The sequence below is a fragment of the Vanacampus margaritifer genome, chromosome 18 (genome assembly GCF_051991255.1).
Source record: "Vanacampus margaritifer isolate UIUO_Vmar chromosome 18, RoL_Vmar_1.0, whole genome shotgun sequence".
Classification (NCBI taxonomy): domain Eukaryota; kingdom Metazoa; phylum Chordata; class Actinopteri; order Syngnathiformes; family Syngnathidae; genus Vanacampus; species Vanacampus margaritifer.
In genome coordinates this window covers 7,824,599-7,840,305 of record NC_135449.1, presented here as the reverse complement: position 1 = coordinate 7,840,305, position 15,707 = coordinate 7,824,599, and the positions used below count along the sequence as shown (strand labels likewise).

General features: G+C 36.4%; 1 protein-coding gene across 1 annotated transcript; it reads left to right on the top strand.

The window, feature by feature from the left end:
- The first annotated feature begins 5,247 nt into the window (after nt 1-5,247).
- Nucleotides 5,248-15,693, top strand: fam20a (FAM20A golgi associated secretory pathway pseudokinase). The gene is made up of 11 exons (XM_077550044.1): nt 5,248-5,746; nt 9,150-9,343; nt 9,411-9,461; nt 10,954-11,032; nt 11,111-11,203; nt 12,184-12,299; nt 12,856-13,036; nt 13,104-13,213; nt 13,338-13,419; nt 13,507-13,566; nt 14,397-15,693. The coding sequence occupies exons 1-11, from the start codon at nt 5,400-5,402 to the stop codon at nt 14,665-14,667; spliced, it is 1,584 nt and encodes a 527-aa protein (XP_077406170.1). The 5' UTR covers nt 5,248-5,399; the 3' UTR covers nt 14,668-15,693.
- The last annotated feature ends 14 nt before the right edge of the window (nt 15,694-15,707 follow it).

The following is a 15,707-nucleotide window of genomic DNA, read 5'->3' as shown; positions in this document are numbered from 1 at the left end:
TTTATTTTGTGCCTTGTGATGATGTCAATTGCTATGGTCCTGTATTTAGGTAATTTTTTTGTCACTCTTATTTCGCCATATACGCCTTTATTCCGTCATATAGAATGGAACCGGTTTTTAAGCCGAGGTTTCTCGGTCAAGGTTTTTTTTTCTATATAAAGACTCTCAGTTTTTCAACTTCCGTGTCATGTCTGTCCATTCCGTGAGAAAAATCTGGCATTTGAACAGGGGTGTGTAGACTTTTTATAGCCAGTATAGGTCCAGGACTTTTCATCCTTCAAATAAACTCCCAGTTTCTAACTCTTTTTACAGAAGTTTAAGATTGACTAAAGTTCATAAACTCGGGTTTGGCTCACTAATTTGACATTTTTTGGACACATGTCGGATATAAAAAGGAACCACAAATAAGAAAGCGGTAGTTGAAGTAGCAAATGTTTGGCTGCATTTATGGCAGCGGAACAGAGAAGCTTCTGTGGGTTCACGTTATAATTTAACGTATTCAGTTCAGCCTGCGTTTTCAAAAGGTTGATCAAAAAATATCCGTTTCGAAAAAATGGTGTAGTACGCAAATAGATTGAAAAATGTTGTGCTCGTTCTCAAACACACACGACATGCCTAAATAGGAATTGGTGTCAAGGAAGTATGCTGAAGTGATACATTTCAAGCAGCAGGACCGAAAGTAAAATGAGTTGCTCAACCCATGGGACCAAACTTCGCAGGAACAATCTTAACCTGAGGGTAATGCAGCAACAGATGTTGAGCACACACACAAACAAAAGGTCTCAACTTTCCCTTTTAATCACCTTCTAGCCTGAGGAATTCTGCATATTGCTGAGTCAAGAACATCTGGAGGTGCAGATGTTTTTAAATGGCAGTCGTACAAACAGTTTGTTTACCTGTCTTGGACACGTGTTGTGTAGAGAATAGCAAATGGTTGAGGAGCTTGGGATTATTTTTTTTTTACTTTCTGTGTTTCTTTTTTTCTTTTATCATTTTATAGAGTGGGTTTGGAAGCCCCCCCCCCCCAATTCTTTTTTTGTGGTTTTATTAGTTCTATTTTACTTTATTTATTTATTTATTCAACTTTCTGGTTTTCATTTAGTTAATTTCATACAATGGGTTTGGTATACCCCGCCACCCCCAACACTTAATTTTTTTTTGTTTTTTTTGTGTGTGCTAGTTTTGTTTTTACGGATTAGTTTAACCCCCCAAAAAAAACACTTAATTTTGTTTGTGGTTTTATTAGTTTTAGGTTTTATTATTTTTTATTCTTTATTTTTACTTTCAGGTTTTCATTTTTCTTCTTTATTTTTCATAGAGTAGGCTTTGTAGGTCCAAAAAAAACCACCCAACAACAACTTTTGTTTGTGGATTTACTAGTTTTAGTTTTTTTGTTGGGTTTTTATTTTTTTATTTTATTTTTGCAATGTACCCCAGACTTTTTTTTGGGGCGATAATTATAGTCCTTTTTTATTTGTGTTATAAACAGAATGCCATTTCGGTTCTTTTTAAAAGCCTATTTTCAATTTCATTAACTAAAATATTTTCACTTTATTTATGTATTTTGTTAACTCTTATCTCTCCACCAATAACTGCATGGTACCTTTTTTTTTTAATCTCTAAAAAGTCGATTTTCATTTTTCTGTGTATGAATAATTGCCATGTGTGCAGGTTTGGGCTTCTGCACATTCTATAAAAGGCTCTATCAAGTCTGCAGGAATGTGCCAAGCTAGTGGCCCACTCACTTTTTTGGGCGACGACTGTGGCTGCAGATTTCCACTGTTTGGCGAAGGTTGTCAGCAAAGAAAGGAAGAAAAAGGAACGAGTTATATTTTAGGCACATTTGATGTGGCGAAAATCCTCTAATTGCGGCCATACGCGGTATATTTTTCATTGTCTGGGCCGGGCTCCTCTAATGCACGCATGCGTCTTCATTGCTTTCTGTTAAACTGTGATTTGCTGCCACGCCGTGAGTTTGCGGCCAAGCGTGCCAGTCGTCTAGACCGACTGCTGTGGGCTTGTAAAGGACGTGAAAAAGATCTTCTGTCAAAGGGAAATGTAAGGAATGCTTTGATGGGGATGTGTCTCCGCTTCATACGCTATTCATAAAAAAACGCATGACGCTACCGAGGCGGTCCAAAACCTTCCTTTCTCATATTCGTCTTCAGGCGGGTGAAAATTTATCCGCAGCCAAAGATGAAGAAAAGTGAGTTTCCTTTCCAGCTCATTTAAAGATTCAGCCATAAGAACTGCTTTTTATCGGATTTGTAACGGTAAATTGAATACAGCAGACCCACCCACAGGAAATAAAAATAATTCACTTCGGGGTCAAATGGCCTGCATCATAAAACCTGTATTACTTGTACAAGCAACAATATTTTTTTTGCAATGTTAACAATGGTTACTTTTATAAAAAGAAAAATGGTGAAGGCTGATGCGGAATTTTATATAAAAAAAATCTATATTAAGTATTAAGCAAGTATTAAACAAAGCCAAACATGGTTAACAGTAAAACAATAATAAACACTCTACCTTAAAGTCCCTGTAAAGTAAAAATGAGGATGTCTTCGAAATTTAAAGATAAAATTGAAAAATGGATGCTACTTCATAGAGGCTTTTCCATAATGCAACAACGAGGCACTCTAAAACAGCCACGTCAGTCTGACCTTTTTTTTCCCCCCTGCCTTCCACCTTTCTCTCCATTGGCTGCGCGCACTCACGGTCAACAACGAGGCGCTCTAAAGTAGCCATTTAAAGGGAAGATGCATTTTCAGGGTGTAGGCATAGAACTACATACAAAGTAGTTCTTCGTCTTTGCACATTTTCAGCAATTATCTTGAAACGTATACAAAGAAACAAATTGCTGAATTCACTTGTCCGCATGTCAGTTAAAGTTTGCCAAATCACTGCTGTTAATTTTTATATTATTGTCAATCTAATTCATTTTAATAAAAATAAAAAAAACTCCCTTGGCTACAAATTAGATTCTCCATGAGAGCATAAATACGCAAAAAAAAAAAAATAATTCCCCCCCCTCTCCGTAAACACATAAATCACATGATAATTTAGATTTTAGTCTTAATTAATGGGTGCTCGATGAGAACTCTCTCAACAGGCGGGCGTTCCCTTCAACGACAATTTTAGCATCATATTTTCCACTAAAGATCAAAATCTAATCTGAAAGCCTCTGATCTGCTTTAATGGCATGCTAGCAAACGGCTTCTCACTTTTGTTTTCCCTCCAGAAAGACTACAACAACTCCCAGACACTGACGTGTGGCTTTTACTCCACCCACGCCCACGCGCGCAGACGCGCAAACACCCAAACAGGCGACAAAATGTTTCCGAAATACCGCAACAACACACGTGCGCACGCCTTGTGCGAGATCTTCATTACCTCAGTTTTATAGGAGCCGAGAGCTGAAAAACGAGTAGATGGAGCCAACAAGCTGAGTGTTTTCATAAGAATCAGGCCGGGGGGGTTGCTGGGGGGTGGCGGGGGGTGGGGAGGGCGGGGGGTGAGTCAAGAAAAAGGTGGTTTGTGAGCAAGGCAGCGTGATGTTTTCTTTGCTTGTTGCCGTACTTGAAGTTAAACAACAAACATGCCTATGTGTTTTTCCAGCTTGGTCTTTTTTTATTAGTTTTAGTTTTTTTTTTTTTTTTAATTCCTGGGGAAAAAAAAGTTTGCGTTTTTTGTAATGTAATGAGGTCTATGGAGACGATGGAAGAATAATTTGCAATAAATGATGGTGTCATATTTTTAAAAAGTGGATTACTCCTCCTGACCATTAAAAGCTCTAAAAATTCTGACGTGTCATCACATAAATCTGAGATCCATGTCATTTATTTGCGGAGTTTCACAAGATCGAGCTCGGTCCGTATCACCATGAACAACGAAAGGTTCACTATAACGCCCAAATCGCTAAGTTGGCGACACTGACATTAGTACGATTCAGTCCCCAAATTGATTTTATTTAATTTTTGTATACTGTCTTGCCCTTGTTTGTGTGTGCCTTTATTGGGAGCGCTGTTCATGTTGTACACGATTTGGTTCCACGCGTTCTGATACACTGCTAAGTTGTAGCCACATTAGAGAGTAGAAAGAAAAAGTCGCAATCAAGTTGTTTTTTTTGCAGTGTAGGAAGAGCAATGCTGGTGAGCAAGATGTTTAAGATGCTTCTCTGTACTGTATACAATCCGGAAATGCTTTGTATGAATAGCCGTTCTTTAGATTGATAAAAGTGCCGCGAGCAGCGCGCTAATTAGCATTAGCGAGTCAGACTGGAGTAAATCATGACGAGTCTTTGCACATCTACAAATTAAGGCAGAAATCATTGCCAATCAAATCATTTTGAATCAAAAATTGCTCTAAATCTAAATAATTCTAAATCAGAAAATCGATTCTGAATTGAATGGCAGACCCAAAAATCGGAATCGAATCGAATCGTGAGCCAGTTAAAGATTTACACCCCAAGTAGGTATTGCATTTAATCTGACTGAACTTAATGGGTTTCAGTTCCTTTCCATTACAATGATCATAGATATTTATGTTGAATAGTTAAATATTCAAAAAATGTTGGAGTCCACATTTTCAAGATGCGAGTGCGTCCAATCAAATCATTCCACTCAGAAATGTACTGTCCTCTAATCGTATCGCATCCAGGTATTGAGACAAAGTGAGTATTGAAACATATTTTATCTGAGAGAGAGATATTCCCCTGACTCATTTACTGCCTTTTTTCTTTTCTTTTTTCTTCTTTTTCTTTTTTTAGGAGAGCTCAGTATCATTTATTTGGCAGCCTTCCCGAGTCAACATGTCATTATCACCACTCTCCTTTTTATTTATTTATTTATTTTTTTAACTCATTCACTGCCATTGACAGCTATAGACGTCAAATATCCATTTTAACCGGGCCACGTTTACAGTACTGACTTTTAGGGATGGACATGATGATTAATTGGTCCCTGGACCCAAAAAGTACGGTAACCACTGCAATATTATCCAAGACAAGCATGTTGGAAAACCAACATAGATACATGCAAATTACTACAAACAAGCCAAACTTGCCAGACCTGCAAAACGGATCCCCACCCCACTGTGGGACTGCAAATGATGCACCCGCCCCTAGAAGGCTCCTAATCTGTGTTTACATACCTGCACGCAGGCGCCTCCACCCCTTCCTCTCTCTCTCTCTTCTCTCGCTCCCTGATGCACACACAGTCTCTCGCTCGCCCACTGTCAGTGCAGCAGTTCTTGGGAAGCAGCCCAGCCGATACACGCTCGCTCTCAGTTCTTCGCTGACTGCCGGAGAAGGCGCACAGGGACCGAGTGCTCCGGCAGCGTCGAACCATGCAGTAGAGAGCCCCTCTGGTCAATTTGTTCCTCTTCCTTTCTCAATAATGAGAAAAGACCGTCTCTTGTTGGCCGTGACCATCACCGCCATCTTCTCAGCTGACCTCTACTTCATCCTCCTGCCAAAGCTGAGGAACGCCGGAGAAGGAGGGAGGCACTTTTGTCCGTGTCGCCGTAGCAACTTCAGCCTGCCCGGTCAGTTCTCCAACTGGACTGCGTTCACGCTCCAGGATGCGGACCCTTCTGGACTCAGCAATGGGAGCTCCAAGCTTGACCGGTTGTTCGCACATCCTCTGTATAACGTCCGGAACCCCGCGCTGGGACCGGAGGAGAAACTGCTCCAGGCGGACCAGCTGATGGACTACAACAGGAAGAAAATGTCACGTTGGGAAAGGTGAGTTTCTATCTTAGAGCAGGGTTCTGCAACCTGCGGCTCTGGAGCCAAATGTGGTTCTTTACTCTCTCTCCTGTGGCTCCTTGTGGACCTCCCCCCAAAAAAGAAAATAGAAATTAATATTACATTTTTTACATATTTACTTTTATTTTTTAGATAAAATATTCTTTAAGTGAATTAACGATTCAGTTAAAAAAAAAAGAATAATTAAATATTCCCAAAATGTCAGAGTCCAGATTTTCAAATTGTCCGAAAAAGAGAGATAAAAGGTCAATTAAAAAGTTTTTAATAATTACCTATACAATTTCCAAACGTGACCATAAAATGTCTAAAAGGAAGAGGAAAAGTAGAAATTTACCATAAAATTCCATGAAATTGCCAAAAATGTCAGAGAGTTTTTTGTTTTTTTTTAAACAAAGCAGAAAAGAAAATGGTCAAAAAGTAACAATAAAATTTCCAAGAAATCCCCCAAAATACCATAAAATGTCTTTGGAATTGCCAAAAAAGTTAGAAAATTAATTTAATAATCACCATAAAATGTTCACAATATTGGGGAAAAAGTCATTTCATTCTAAAAAAAAAGCAGAAAAGAAACCATTTAAAATGCAAGTATAAAATGTATAACAACAAAAGAAGAAATACTGAAAATTGCCATAAAATGTCCAAAAGTGGAGAAAAGGCAGAAATTGACCATAAAATTCCATGAAATTGCCAAAAATGTTAGAGTTTAATTTTAAAAAAGGCAAAAAAGAAAAATGTTCAAAAAGCAGTACAGTGTCCAAGAAATCTACATTTTTAAAAAGCATAAAAGAATAAGTTTAAAATGCAAGTATAAAATGTCCAAAAACAAAAGAAGGAATCCCGAAAATGATCATCAAATGTTCACAAAATTGTAAAATAAATCAATTAAAAAAAGTCAGAAAATTAATAATATTTTTTTTAGGCAGAAAAGAAAATGAAATGCAAGTATAAAATGTCCAAAAACAAAAGAAGAAATCCTGAAAATTACCATAAAATATCCACACAAAAAAACAACTTTTCAAAAAATTTATAGAAAAAAAGGCAGAAAAAACAAAAGGTAGAAGAAAGTGAATCTGAAAGTATTGGAAGCTGCATATTTTTCTGCTACGGTCAAATTCAAAGTCTTTTGACAGTAAAGGTTGCTGACCCGTCCGTGTCTTTGAGCTACGATACCCAACCCAATAACAAATGATCTCGTTTCACTGAAATGGTTTGTACTGAACTTTTCCTTGCTACCTTCTTAACTGGAACTCATGTTTGGTTTTCAGTAGGAGGTTCCCGATTAGTTCCTCAGATCAGGTGATCAGGTGAAGTCTAAACGGAAGCTCAGAGGGGATAGAACTTTTTCTGTTGCTGGTCCCAAATGATGCAATCACCTCTGGGTCTAGACATGCACAGAGTATTTACTCAACCAATTGGTTTTAAGGTTATTTGAAGGCGTTTACTGAAGAATCCCCCGCCACACGTGTTGTTGCAAGCGATCATATTGGAAGGCGTGTTTGTGGTCAAGGGGCAGAGTCGCTGATTTTACGGCCGTTCAACCCACCGCACGCAGGCGGCCAGGAATATAAATACTATGATAACAGATGCGCTCCCGCAGCTGTCAAATCGCGCAGACAATAGCGAGCGAGTGTTTGCTTCGGGGGCAAAGCGATGAAGGCACAACACTCGCTGAAACGTGCGTCATTCCGAGTCCACAGCCGCAAACATGTTATTCTGAGATCCCTCGTTCAGCAAGATTGGGAGATTTTTGGAGCCTTGAGGTGGAAAGGGAGAAGAATTATGAGCAGTCAGGCTCTACTTTTATGGCTATTTTTCCTTCTCGACTGCCGTTTCAAATGACAATTTCAAAATCAGTAATACAAGAGAATATCGTCTATCATTGACATGGTGACCTTACATCATCAGGAGTAGACCCTATGGCAGGGTTTCTCAACCTTTATTTAGTCAAGGCACACATTTTACATTGGAAAAAATCTCACCACAATGTCACAAAATGAACAGTATACTGAAATAATGATCATTTCGTCACAATTTGCTCACAAACAAACACGGCTAATTGTGCATTCCGCTATCTAGTGGAAGAGAATTTTAATTGTTCCGGCTGTCATACATTGCTGACAGATAGAGGAACAAAAGAAGAATAATATTTTTTGTAGGAAATAATTTCATTTTTAGAATAATAATAATAAGTTGGGGTTGTTGTGTTGTTTTTTTTTACAAAAATAAATAGCAAAAAAAAGCTATATTTTTTCCATTGTATCAAATTTAGTAAGTCATTTTAAAAGTCCACAAATTATTTTATTATTAAAATAAAGAATATTATGTAAAAAGTAGAAAAACAGTAAATAAAGCAAAAGAGCATTTTACTATGTAATTCTTCATTCTAAATGAATCATACATAAATTAATTATGAAGAATAACATTTATGATGGGCATTCATTATTTTATTATTAAATTAAATGATTTTACATAAAATACAAATATTAGTTAAATAACCATTATTTATTTTTTGGTAAATTATTGGTTAATTAATTAATAATAATAATAATAATAATAAAATTCATTAGTAATTAATACTTAAAATGACCATGAGCTGTGATTACATTATATATATAATATATATATATATATATATATATATATAGAAAAAGAAAAAAAATAGTTGAAGATTGAAAACATTTGCAATTTTACAAAAAAATACTTTTCTTTGGTTGATTAACTAAAATGAAATTTAAAACAGTCCCATTTAAAATGAGCAATAAATGTTTGTTTGTTTATTTAAATAAACAATTTTACATGAAAAAGAAAAGCAATATAAACTATATCAAAATATTTGATCCATTTAATGATATTGGAATTCATGATTTTATTATTCAAATTATTTTAAAAACTGCTTTACCAAAAATACATTTTTATTTTATTAAAATTGCTTAATTATATAAATATAATAAAATTTGAAAAAAATATGTTTAAAATGAGCATCCATTATTATTTATTTATTCTTTTACAATTTACAAAAAAAATTCAATTAAATAAAAATAAAAAATCTTTCTTGAAAAGAAAAGGAAATGAAAGGAGACAGAAAGAAGAAAACTTATATAATATCTGTACCTAATCAACACACAAAAATTAAAATAAAAAGAAAGTCAACACAAAATAAATGACAGCAAACAGTCAAGATGCTTTCTGGGTAACAATTAAACAAAAATAATTAAATAGAATGACCTTGTACAAATGATATCTTTCCAGAAATTGTAAAAATAATTTATAAATAAATTTTAAAATATAAAAAAAATGCTGGAGGGGCTTAACTGAGGCTACATAGATTTCTGCCCTAGTGCAACATTTAAACGACTTACCTCGTGCCACTCTCGGTCAGACACATGAAGTTATACAACGAAGCTGCGGCCACCTCCAACATGACCGTGATCCAACACCAAGTGGCCTTCGATGCCAACGCCAACTGGCTCAAGTTTCACGCGGGGATCACTCGCCACGCTCTGTACTCCCGCCGTGACCCCACCATCGCACGGCTGCTCCTGGACATGCACGACATGACAGTGGTCAACGCAGGTGACTAATTCTCACTTCTTGCTTGTTCTAAAGTCGCCACTGTGGTAATAATGGGAATTTGTTCCAGATTACACTCAAGATGAGAAGGCCCTGAAAGGCGCGTGTGACTGCACCAAAGGTAAGGTCAGTTAACATTTTAAATTTACAACTAATCTCACGTCCATTTAAACTTTTTCATGCCGTTTATGCTAAATATTCAACAAAAATGACAACACATTGTAATTTTTTTTTGCCATTTAGTCTGGAGCAACATAAATACTACTCACACACATTCCTTATCCTTTCAGAACAATTATTGCAGGTTACTGAGTCAGTTGTAAAAAAAAATGTGTGTCTGTACTATACTGCCCCCATGTGGCCAAACGTACACACACACCAGAAGGAGCAGAAACATGCACATTGAATTGGAGCAACAACAACAAAAATGTGGCTAAATGTGTAATTGTTTTTTATATTGTATTTTGTTATGTCATTATTGTATGTAATACAAGTACAATCTTTTACAGTGTTATTATTATTATTTAAACCCAAAACAATTGGGGGCGGGGGGTCCGAAAAAGATTGATATTTCCATTCCAATTATAAGGAAAAAGCATCAATTCGATATTTTTTTTCTATTCACGGTTTACTGTGAAGCTCAACATTTTATTTTTATAAGTACAATTGAATTAATCATATTAGCTGAAATATTTTACGACATTTATTGTATTTACACAAAGGACTTGGATTAATATTATTGTATGCTGTACTGTAACGCTGATTAATGTTTTTTTTCCCCCGTTATAGTTAGTTTTTATTTCCTTTTGACGTTTAAATTCAGTTTGTTTTAATTCATTTTTAGAGCAGGTTCATTTGTATTAGTTTTTTTTTTTTTTTCCAAAAACGCTACATTTTAATTTAGATTTATTAGTTTTGGCATTAGTTTTAGTTTTTTATGTATATGGCGTATTTGTGGAGTTTAACACAAAGCAAAAGCTTACAATTCCCTCACAAATTTTCAACATTCTTTCTTCTGTACGACTGTACTGTAATGCCCCCCCCCCCCAAAAAAAAATATTTATAAAAAAAAAACTAAAAGCTCATGTATAAAATGAATTGACATTTTATATAAATGCAAACTGTAGTTCCAGTTAGTTATCATTTTAAAAAAAAATTTTTTAGTTTTTTTTGTTTAGTTTTTTTTTTTCTGGAGAGCTCAGTATTGTTCATTCTGTAATTTTACCGATTTGACATATCCTTTTTATCGTTTTCATTAACTATAATAACCCTTCTTAATACAGCATTACATATAACCATCTGAGACTTAAATCTCGGCTTCTAGTGACGATGTTCCTCAACTACGCTTTTTATCTCCAACTGACCCTCTTTGTAAACACAAAAAAAAGGGATTTTATGCAGTGCCTGTTAATTATTAATGCCAAATGGTCACAGAATGCAACCAACTAATTCCCAGCAACCCTCAGGTGTCACCGCATACTTTCCACAAATCCTCCAACTCCGACACCAAATGTACCAAATGTTGACACTAATCAGGGTTTTTTTTTCAGGTTTCTAAAAGTGCCCCCTTTCTAAGAAGTTTTAGGGTTTATGGTTGCTGTCTATCTATCCAGTGGTGAAGCCCAGTGGACACCACCTGAAACTGGCGCTGAAGATGCAGGACTTTGGCAAGGCCATGTTCAAGCCAATGAGGTGAGCTCGCATCCACTTCAGCCTCATTAAAGATCTTCATGAGCACACTCGCAAATGATGACTTTGTGCACGTATCAGGCAGCAGAGGGACGAGGAGACGCCAGATGACGTCTTTTTCTTCGTGGATGTCCAGAGACACAATGCAGAGATTGCTGCCTTTCACCTGGACAGGTACCGAACCTCCACACACAAATTTCACAGCTGAAGCTAACCATGGATTATAAAATACACATACACACATTTCACTGCATCGTTTTTTTTTTTTTTAACACTCTGCGGCTACAATTCCAGCCAGACGGTTATTATGCTGCAAACAGCTCACTTAAAACAAATGTTCCCTCTGTAAGACTCTTATTTTCTTGTACTGTATTTCTCGGTCTTGCCTGAGGACTTTCTCATTAACGCTCACAATCTCTCGCGCTCTTCCAGCGTCACACTTGAATTGTTTGATCAATGACTAAAATGTGGCCCGGGGGGGAGTGAATGGCCCTTTGGATGGGATACAGAAAGAAGCATTGAATTAGACTTAGTGACACTGAACAAAAAAAATTAAAGCATCACATTTTTTTGCTCCCTTTTTCACGAGCTGCAGTCAGAGATCTAGGACTTTTTCAATGCAGGCAAAAACGCATATCCTCAAACTCGAACCCACTAAGAAGCAGGAACTATTGAAAACTATTGACCCAAGGTATGTGCTTCCAAGCTACAAATATTGTGCCCAGGTCGCTTTGCTTCACCTGCACAACTCCATATGAGGAAGGGTGCAATGTTATGTTAAAGTATTTTTATTTTAAATGTTCATTTGTTAAGAATTGCACTGGTATACGTTGTGACAAAAAGAGACATTATTTCCTTTTTTTCTTCTTCTTATATTATGGTCTTTATTGTCTATTATTGTGTAACCGGGGGGGTTAAAAAAATTGGATTTCTGTGAATAAAATGTTATTTATTTTAATTTTAAGACCATATCGCCTCACTTACTGTGACTTCATTTCTTCTCTTTGTCATTTCAAAATAAGACTGTCATTTCTTCAGGAAATACATTTTTAGTACCTCTTTCGAAAGTATGTTCATTTAAAATGAGAGAATAAAACAAAGTCATGAGGGTTACCTTACGGTTTGTTTGTTTTTTTTGTGGATTTTTCTGTTAGGATCCTGGATTTCCGAAGAGTTCCACCGGTCGTTGGCAGGTTTCTCAACCTCACCGGCGAAGTACTCCAAATGACCCGAAATGACGACCTACGGGCAGTATTCTTCACCTCACCTGGTATAAAACAAAAACAAGACTCGTTTAGTGGTCTAGTGTAGGGATGTAAATGCTATATTTATGTTTTTGGGGAACCTTTATGGACGTTTCGTGACTTTTTTTCCCCTCTCTCTCGCGCTCTTTTTTTTATTTTTATTTTTTAACTCGGCTTCTTATTGGACTGTGCATCATTTTCATTGGGGGATTGGCGCCATCTAGTGGGTGAACAAAAGCAATACAGCTAGATAGCTAGATAGCGAGATAGCCGGGCTGTATTCTTCACCTCACCCGGTATAAAACAAAAACCGTTTGGTGGTCTAGTGTAAGAATGTAAATGCGATATTTATGTTTTTTGGTTACTTTTATTGACGTTTAATGACACTTATTTTTTAATTTTATTTTTTACTTGGCTTCTTATTGGACTGTGCATCATATTCGTTGGGGAATTGACGCCATCTAGTGGGCAAACAACAGCAATACAGATTAGATAGATAGAACGTCTCCATTCATATCAATGGATTTTTTCTACAGCATTTAAACAATGCCAATTTTTTTTTTTCATTTTCTCTCATTGCAGCAATCAACACTTGTTTTTTTGCCAAATGTCTGTACGTATGCAAGACGGAATATGCAGTTTGCGGGAGCCCCGACCTACTGGAAGGTTCCCTCTCCGCATACCTTCCCGGCCTCAGCATCGCTCCTCGCATCTCCATCCCCAACCCTTGGATACGCTCATACACCTTCACCGGACAGGAAGAGTAAGAATCCGCCTCGTAAACAACCAAACTGAAACATTTCTGGAATATTTGTTATTTTCTGGAAAAGGTGGCAGGTGAATCCGTCCTACTGCGACACCGTAAAGAAACTTTATCCTTACAACTCGGGCAACCGGCTCCTCAACATCATCGATATGTCCATCTTTGACTTTCTTATGGGTGGGTTGTTATTGTGATAAATGATTACATCATCACAACACACATACTTGAATTTAAAATTTGGACGCAAAAAAACAAAACATAGTAAAAACACTACTTTCTGTGATGTTTCATACCTTGTTAGGTAACATGGACCGACACCACTATGAGATTTTCACCAAATTTGGCGATGAAGGATTTCTTCTTCACTTGGACAATGCAAGAGGGTAAGACCAAAAATATATTTTTATAAAAAAAAATAAAATAAATAAATAGTGGCATTATTTTATGGTGTCTGTCATATGTGATTGTAGATTTGGGAAGCACAGTCGAGATGAGATGTCTATTCTTGCCCCGCTATTGCAGTGTTGCATGTAAGTAAAAACAAAAATAATATTATTTTCTATAACACTTCCCCTCAGTGTTTTTTTAGGGTAGCTGGAGATAAACCCAGTGAAGTCTTTATGAACAAATAAATAAAAACAAATAAACAAATCTGTACCGTATTTTTTTAAATTTCATTGTGTGAATCGTCCCCACTAAAGTTAAAATAAGAAAAACAGAGAGAAAAAAGAAAAATTATATATAAATAAAAAATACACAAAAAATAAATGAAATAAATATAAGTAAATACATAAATAAAATTAAAAGAAATAATAAAATGAATGTATAAATTCACATTAACTCATTCACTGCCATTGACGGCTATAGATGTCAAAAATTTATTTTAACTATTTCAATTAGTTTAAAAAATTTTCCACTTTTGTTAACGAGAATATGAAAACCTTGAAAAAATTTTTTTACTGTACATTTATAACAAATATAAAATTTGTGATTAATCATGAGTTAACTATTGAAGTCTTGCGATTAATTACAATTAAAACAATTTAATCGCCTGATGTGATTTAAAAAAAAAAGATTCCTAAAAATTAGGGGCGTCAGGCAATAATTTTTTTTTTATCGTAATTAATCACATGAATTCACTAGTTAACTCATGATTAATCACAAATGTTATATTTGTTATAAATGTACAGTAAAAAAATATTTTCAAGGTTTTCATACTCTTGTTAACAAAAGTGGAAAAAATGTTAAACTAATAGAAATAGTTCAAATGAATTTTTGACGTCTATAGCCGTCAATGGCAGTGAATGAGTTAATATTGTAATTATATTACTTGCTTCTTTTTTTACTTTCTCTCCCACAGAATAAAGCAGTCCACTCTACTGAGACTCCAGTTGCTGGCCCAACCTCACTTCAGACTGAGCGACGTGATGAGGGAGTCCCTTCAAAAAGACCCCCTGCGGCCCATCCTAACCGAATCGCACCTCTCAGCCCTGGACCGCAGGCTCGTCAAGATCCTGCGAGCGGTCCAGCGCTGCACGCGCAAGCTGGGCGACGAGCGGGTCATCGCTAATGACTTCATCCGAACCACGGCGAACCCTTGGGCCAACGCGGAGAGCAAAAAGGCCAGGTAGCAGCAGAGGATGGAAGTCCACTCTGCTTTCTTAGGACTTCATGATGAAGTGCAGTCGTTTCGATTTGAAGGGAACGAGCCGGGAATCAATGCTAGATGCTGTGAAGCGCACAAAATGGGGGTCGGGAGAGGAGAATCTCCATAGGAAGTGCATTTGTGATAAGCCTATAAGAATGTTTATAAAACAAGAGCACATAAAATGTAAAGTAAACAAAATAAATCATACTTTGATAAAGTAGTACTGTATTACATTTAAGGATAAGCACTGGGATGGTTGGGAATTTTTGTTTGAAAGTTGGCATCCACTAAATATCAGTGTTAAGTTGTGATTTTAAAGACAGATATAAAAAGTCTACACACCCTTGTTAAAGTGCCAGGTTTTCATTTCATAGAATTTTTTTCCACCATTGTGACCTACATCTTAAGTTTGAAAAGAAAAAAAAAACATTTGAGAAGTGACACCCTCCTACAACAAATTCATGTTAATTGGGCATACATCTATCATAATTTTAAGTGCCCTTTATTGCCAGCAAGTAAATTTCAGATGTTCTAGTAGGCTTTTCCTGTCATCTCCGTTTAGCTTTCAAGCAAGATTGAAGAAAATACCAACTATTTTGAACTGTTCGGAATTCCCTCCATCTTGTCTGAGGGCTCACATTAAAAAAAAAACAAAAAAAACTTACTTCCAGTGAAGCATAGCAGTGTCAGTATCACTTTTGGGGCTGGTGGTGGTATGATCAGTTCCAAATAGCAGTCCGATCACCAATCGTTAAGGCTTCTGCTAGGGGAAAAAAAAAAAAAGTGTCATGAAAATCTGAAACTCCTGAGCTTTCGTTTGTAAGGACTTACTTGGTCTCATTTTTTTTAGCATCCAAAAACCTGGCAAATGAACAGGGGTGTGTACTTTTTTAACAGCTCCGTGTCTCCCTCTAGTGGCCAATGTTGACAATGGCAACTGTAAAGGCACCTTGGAAATATAGCATACATCAGTCATGTGGCGTAATAATAAATATGCAAAATAACAACACTTGAGGCAGATCC

Coding starts and splice junctions, on each gene's coding strand:
- fam20a (XM_077550044.1), top strand. CDS start 5,400: ATGAGAAAAGACCGTCTCTTGTTGGCCGTGACCATCACCGCCATCTTC. Junction 13,214..13,337: donor CATCTTTGACTTTCTTATGG/GTGGGTTGTTAT, acceptor ATACCTTGTTAG/GTAACATGGACCGACACCAC. Junction 13,420..13,506: donor CACTTGGACAATGCAAGAGG/GTAAGACCAAAA, acceptor ATGTGATTGTAG/ATTTGGGAAGCACAGTCGAG.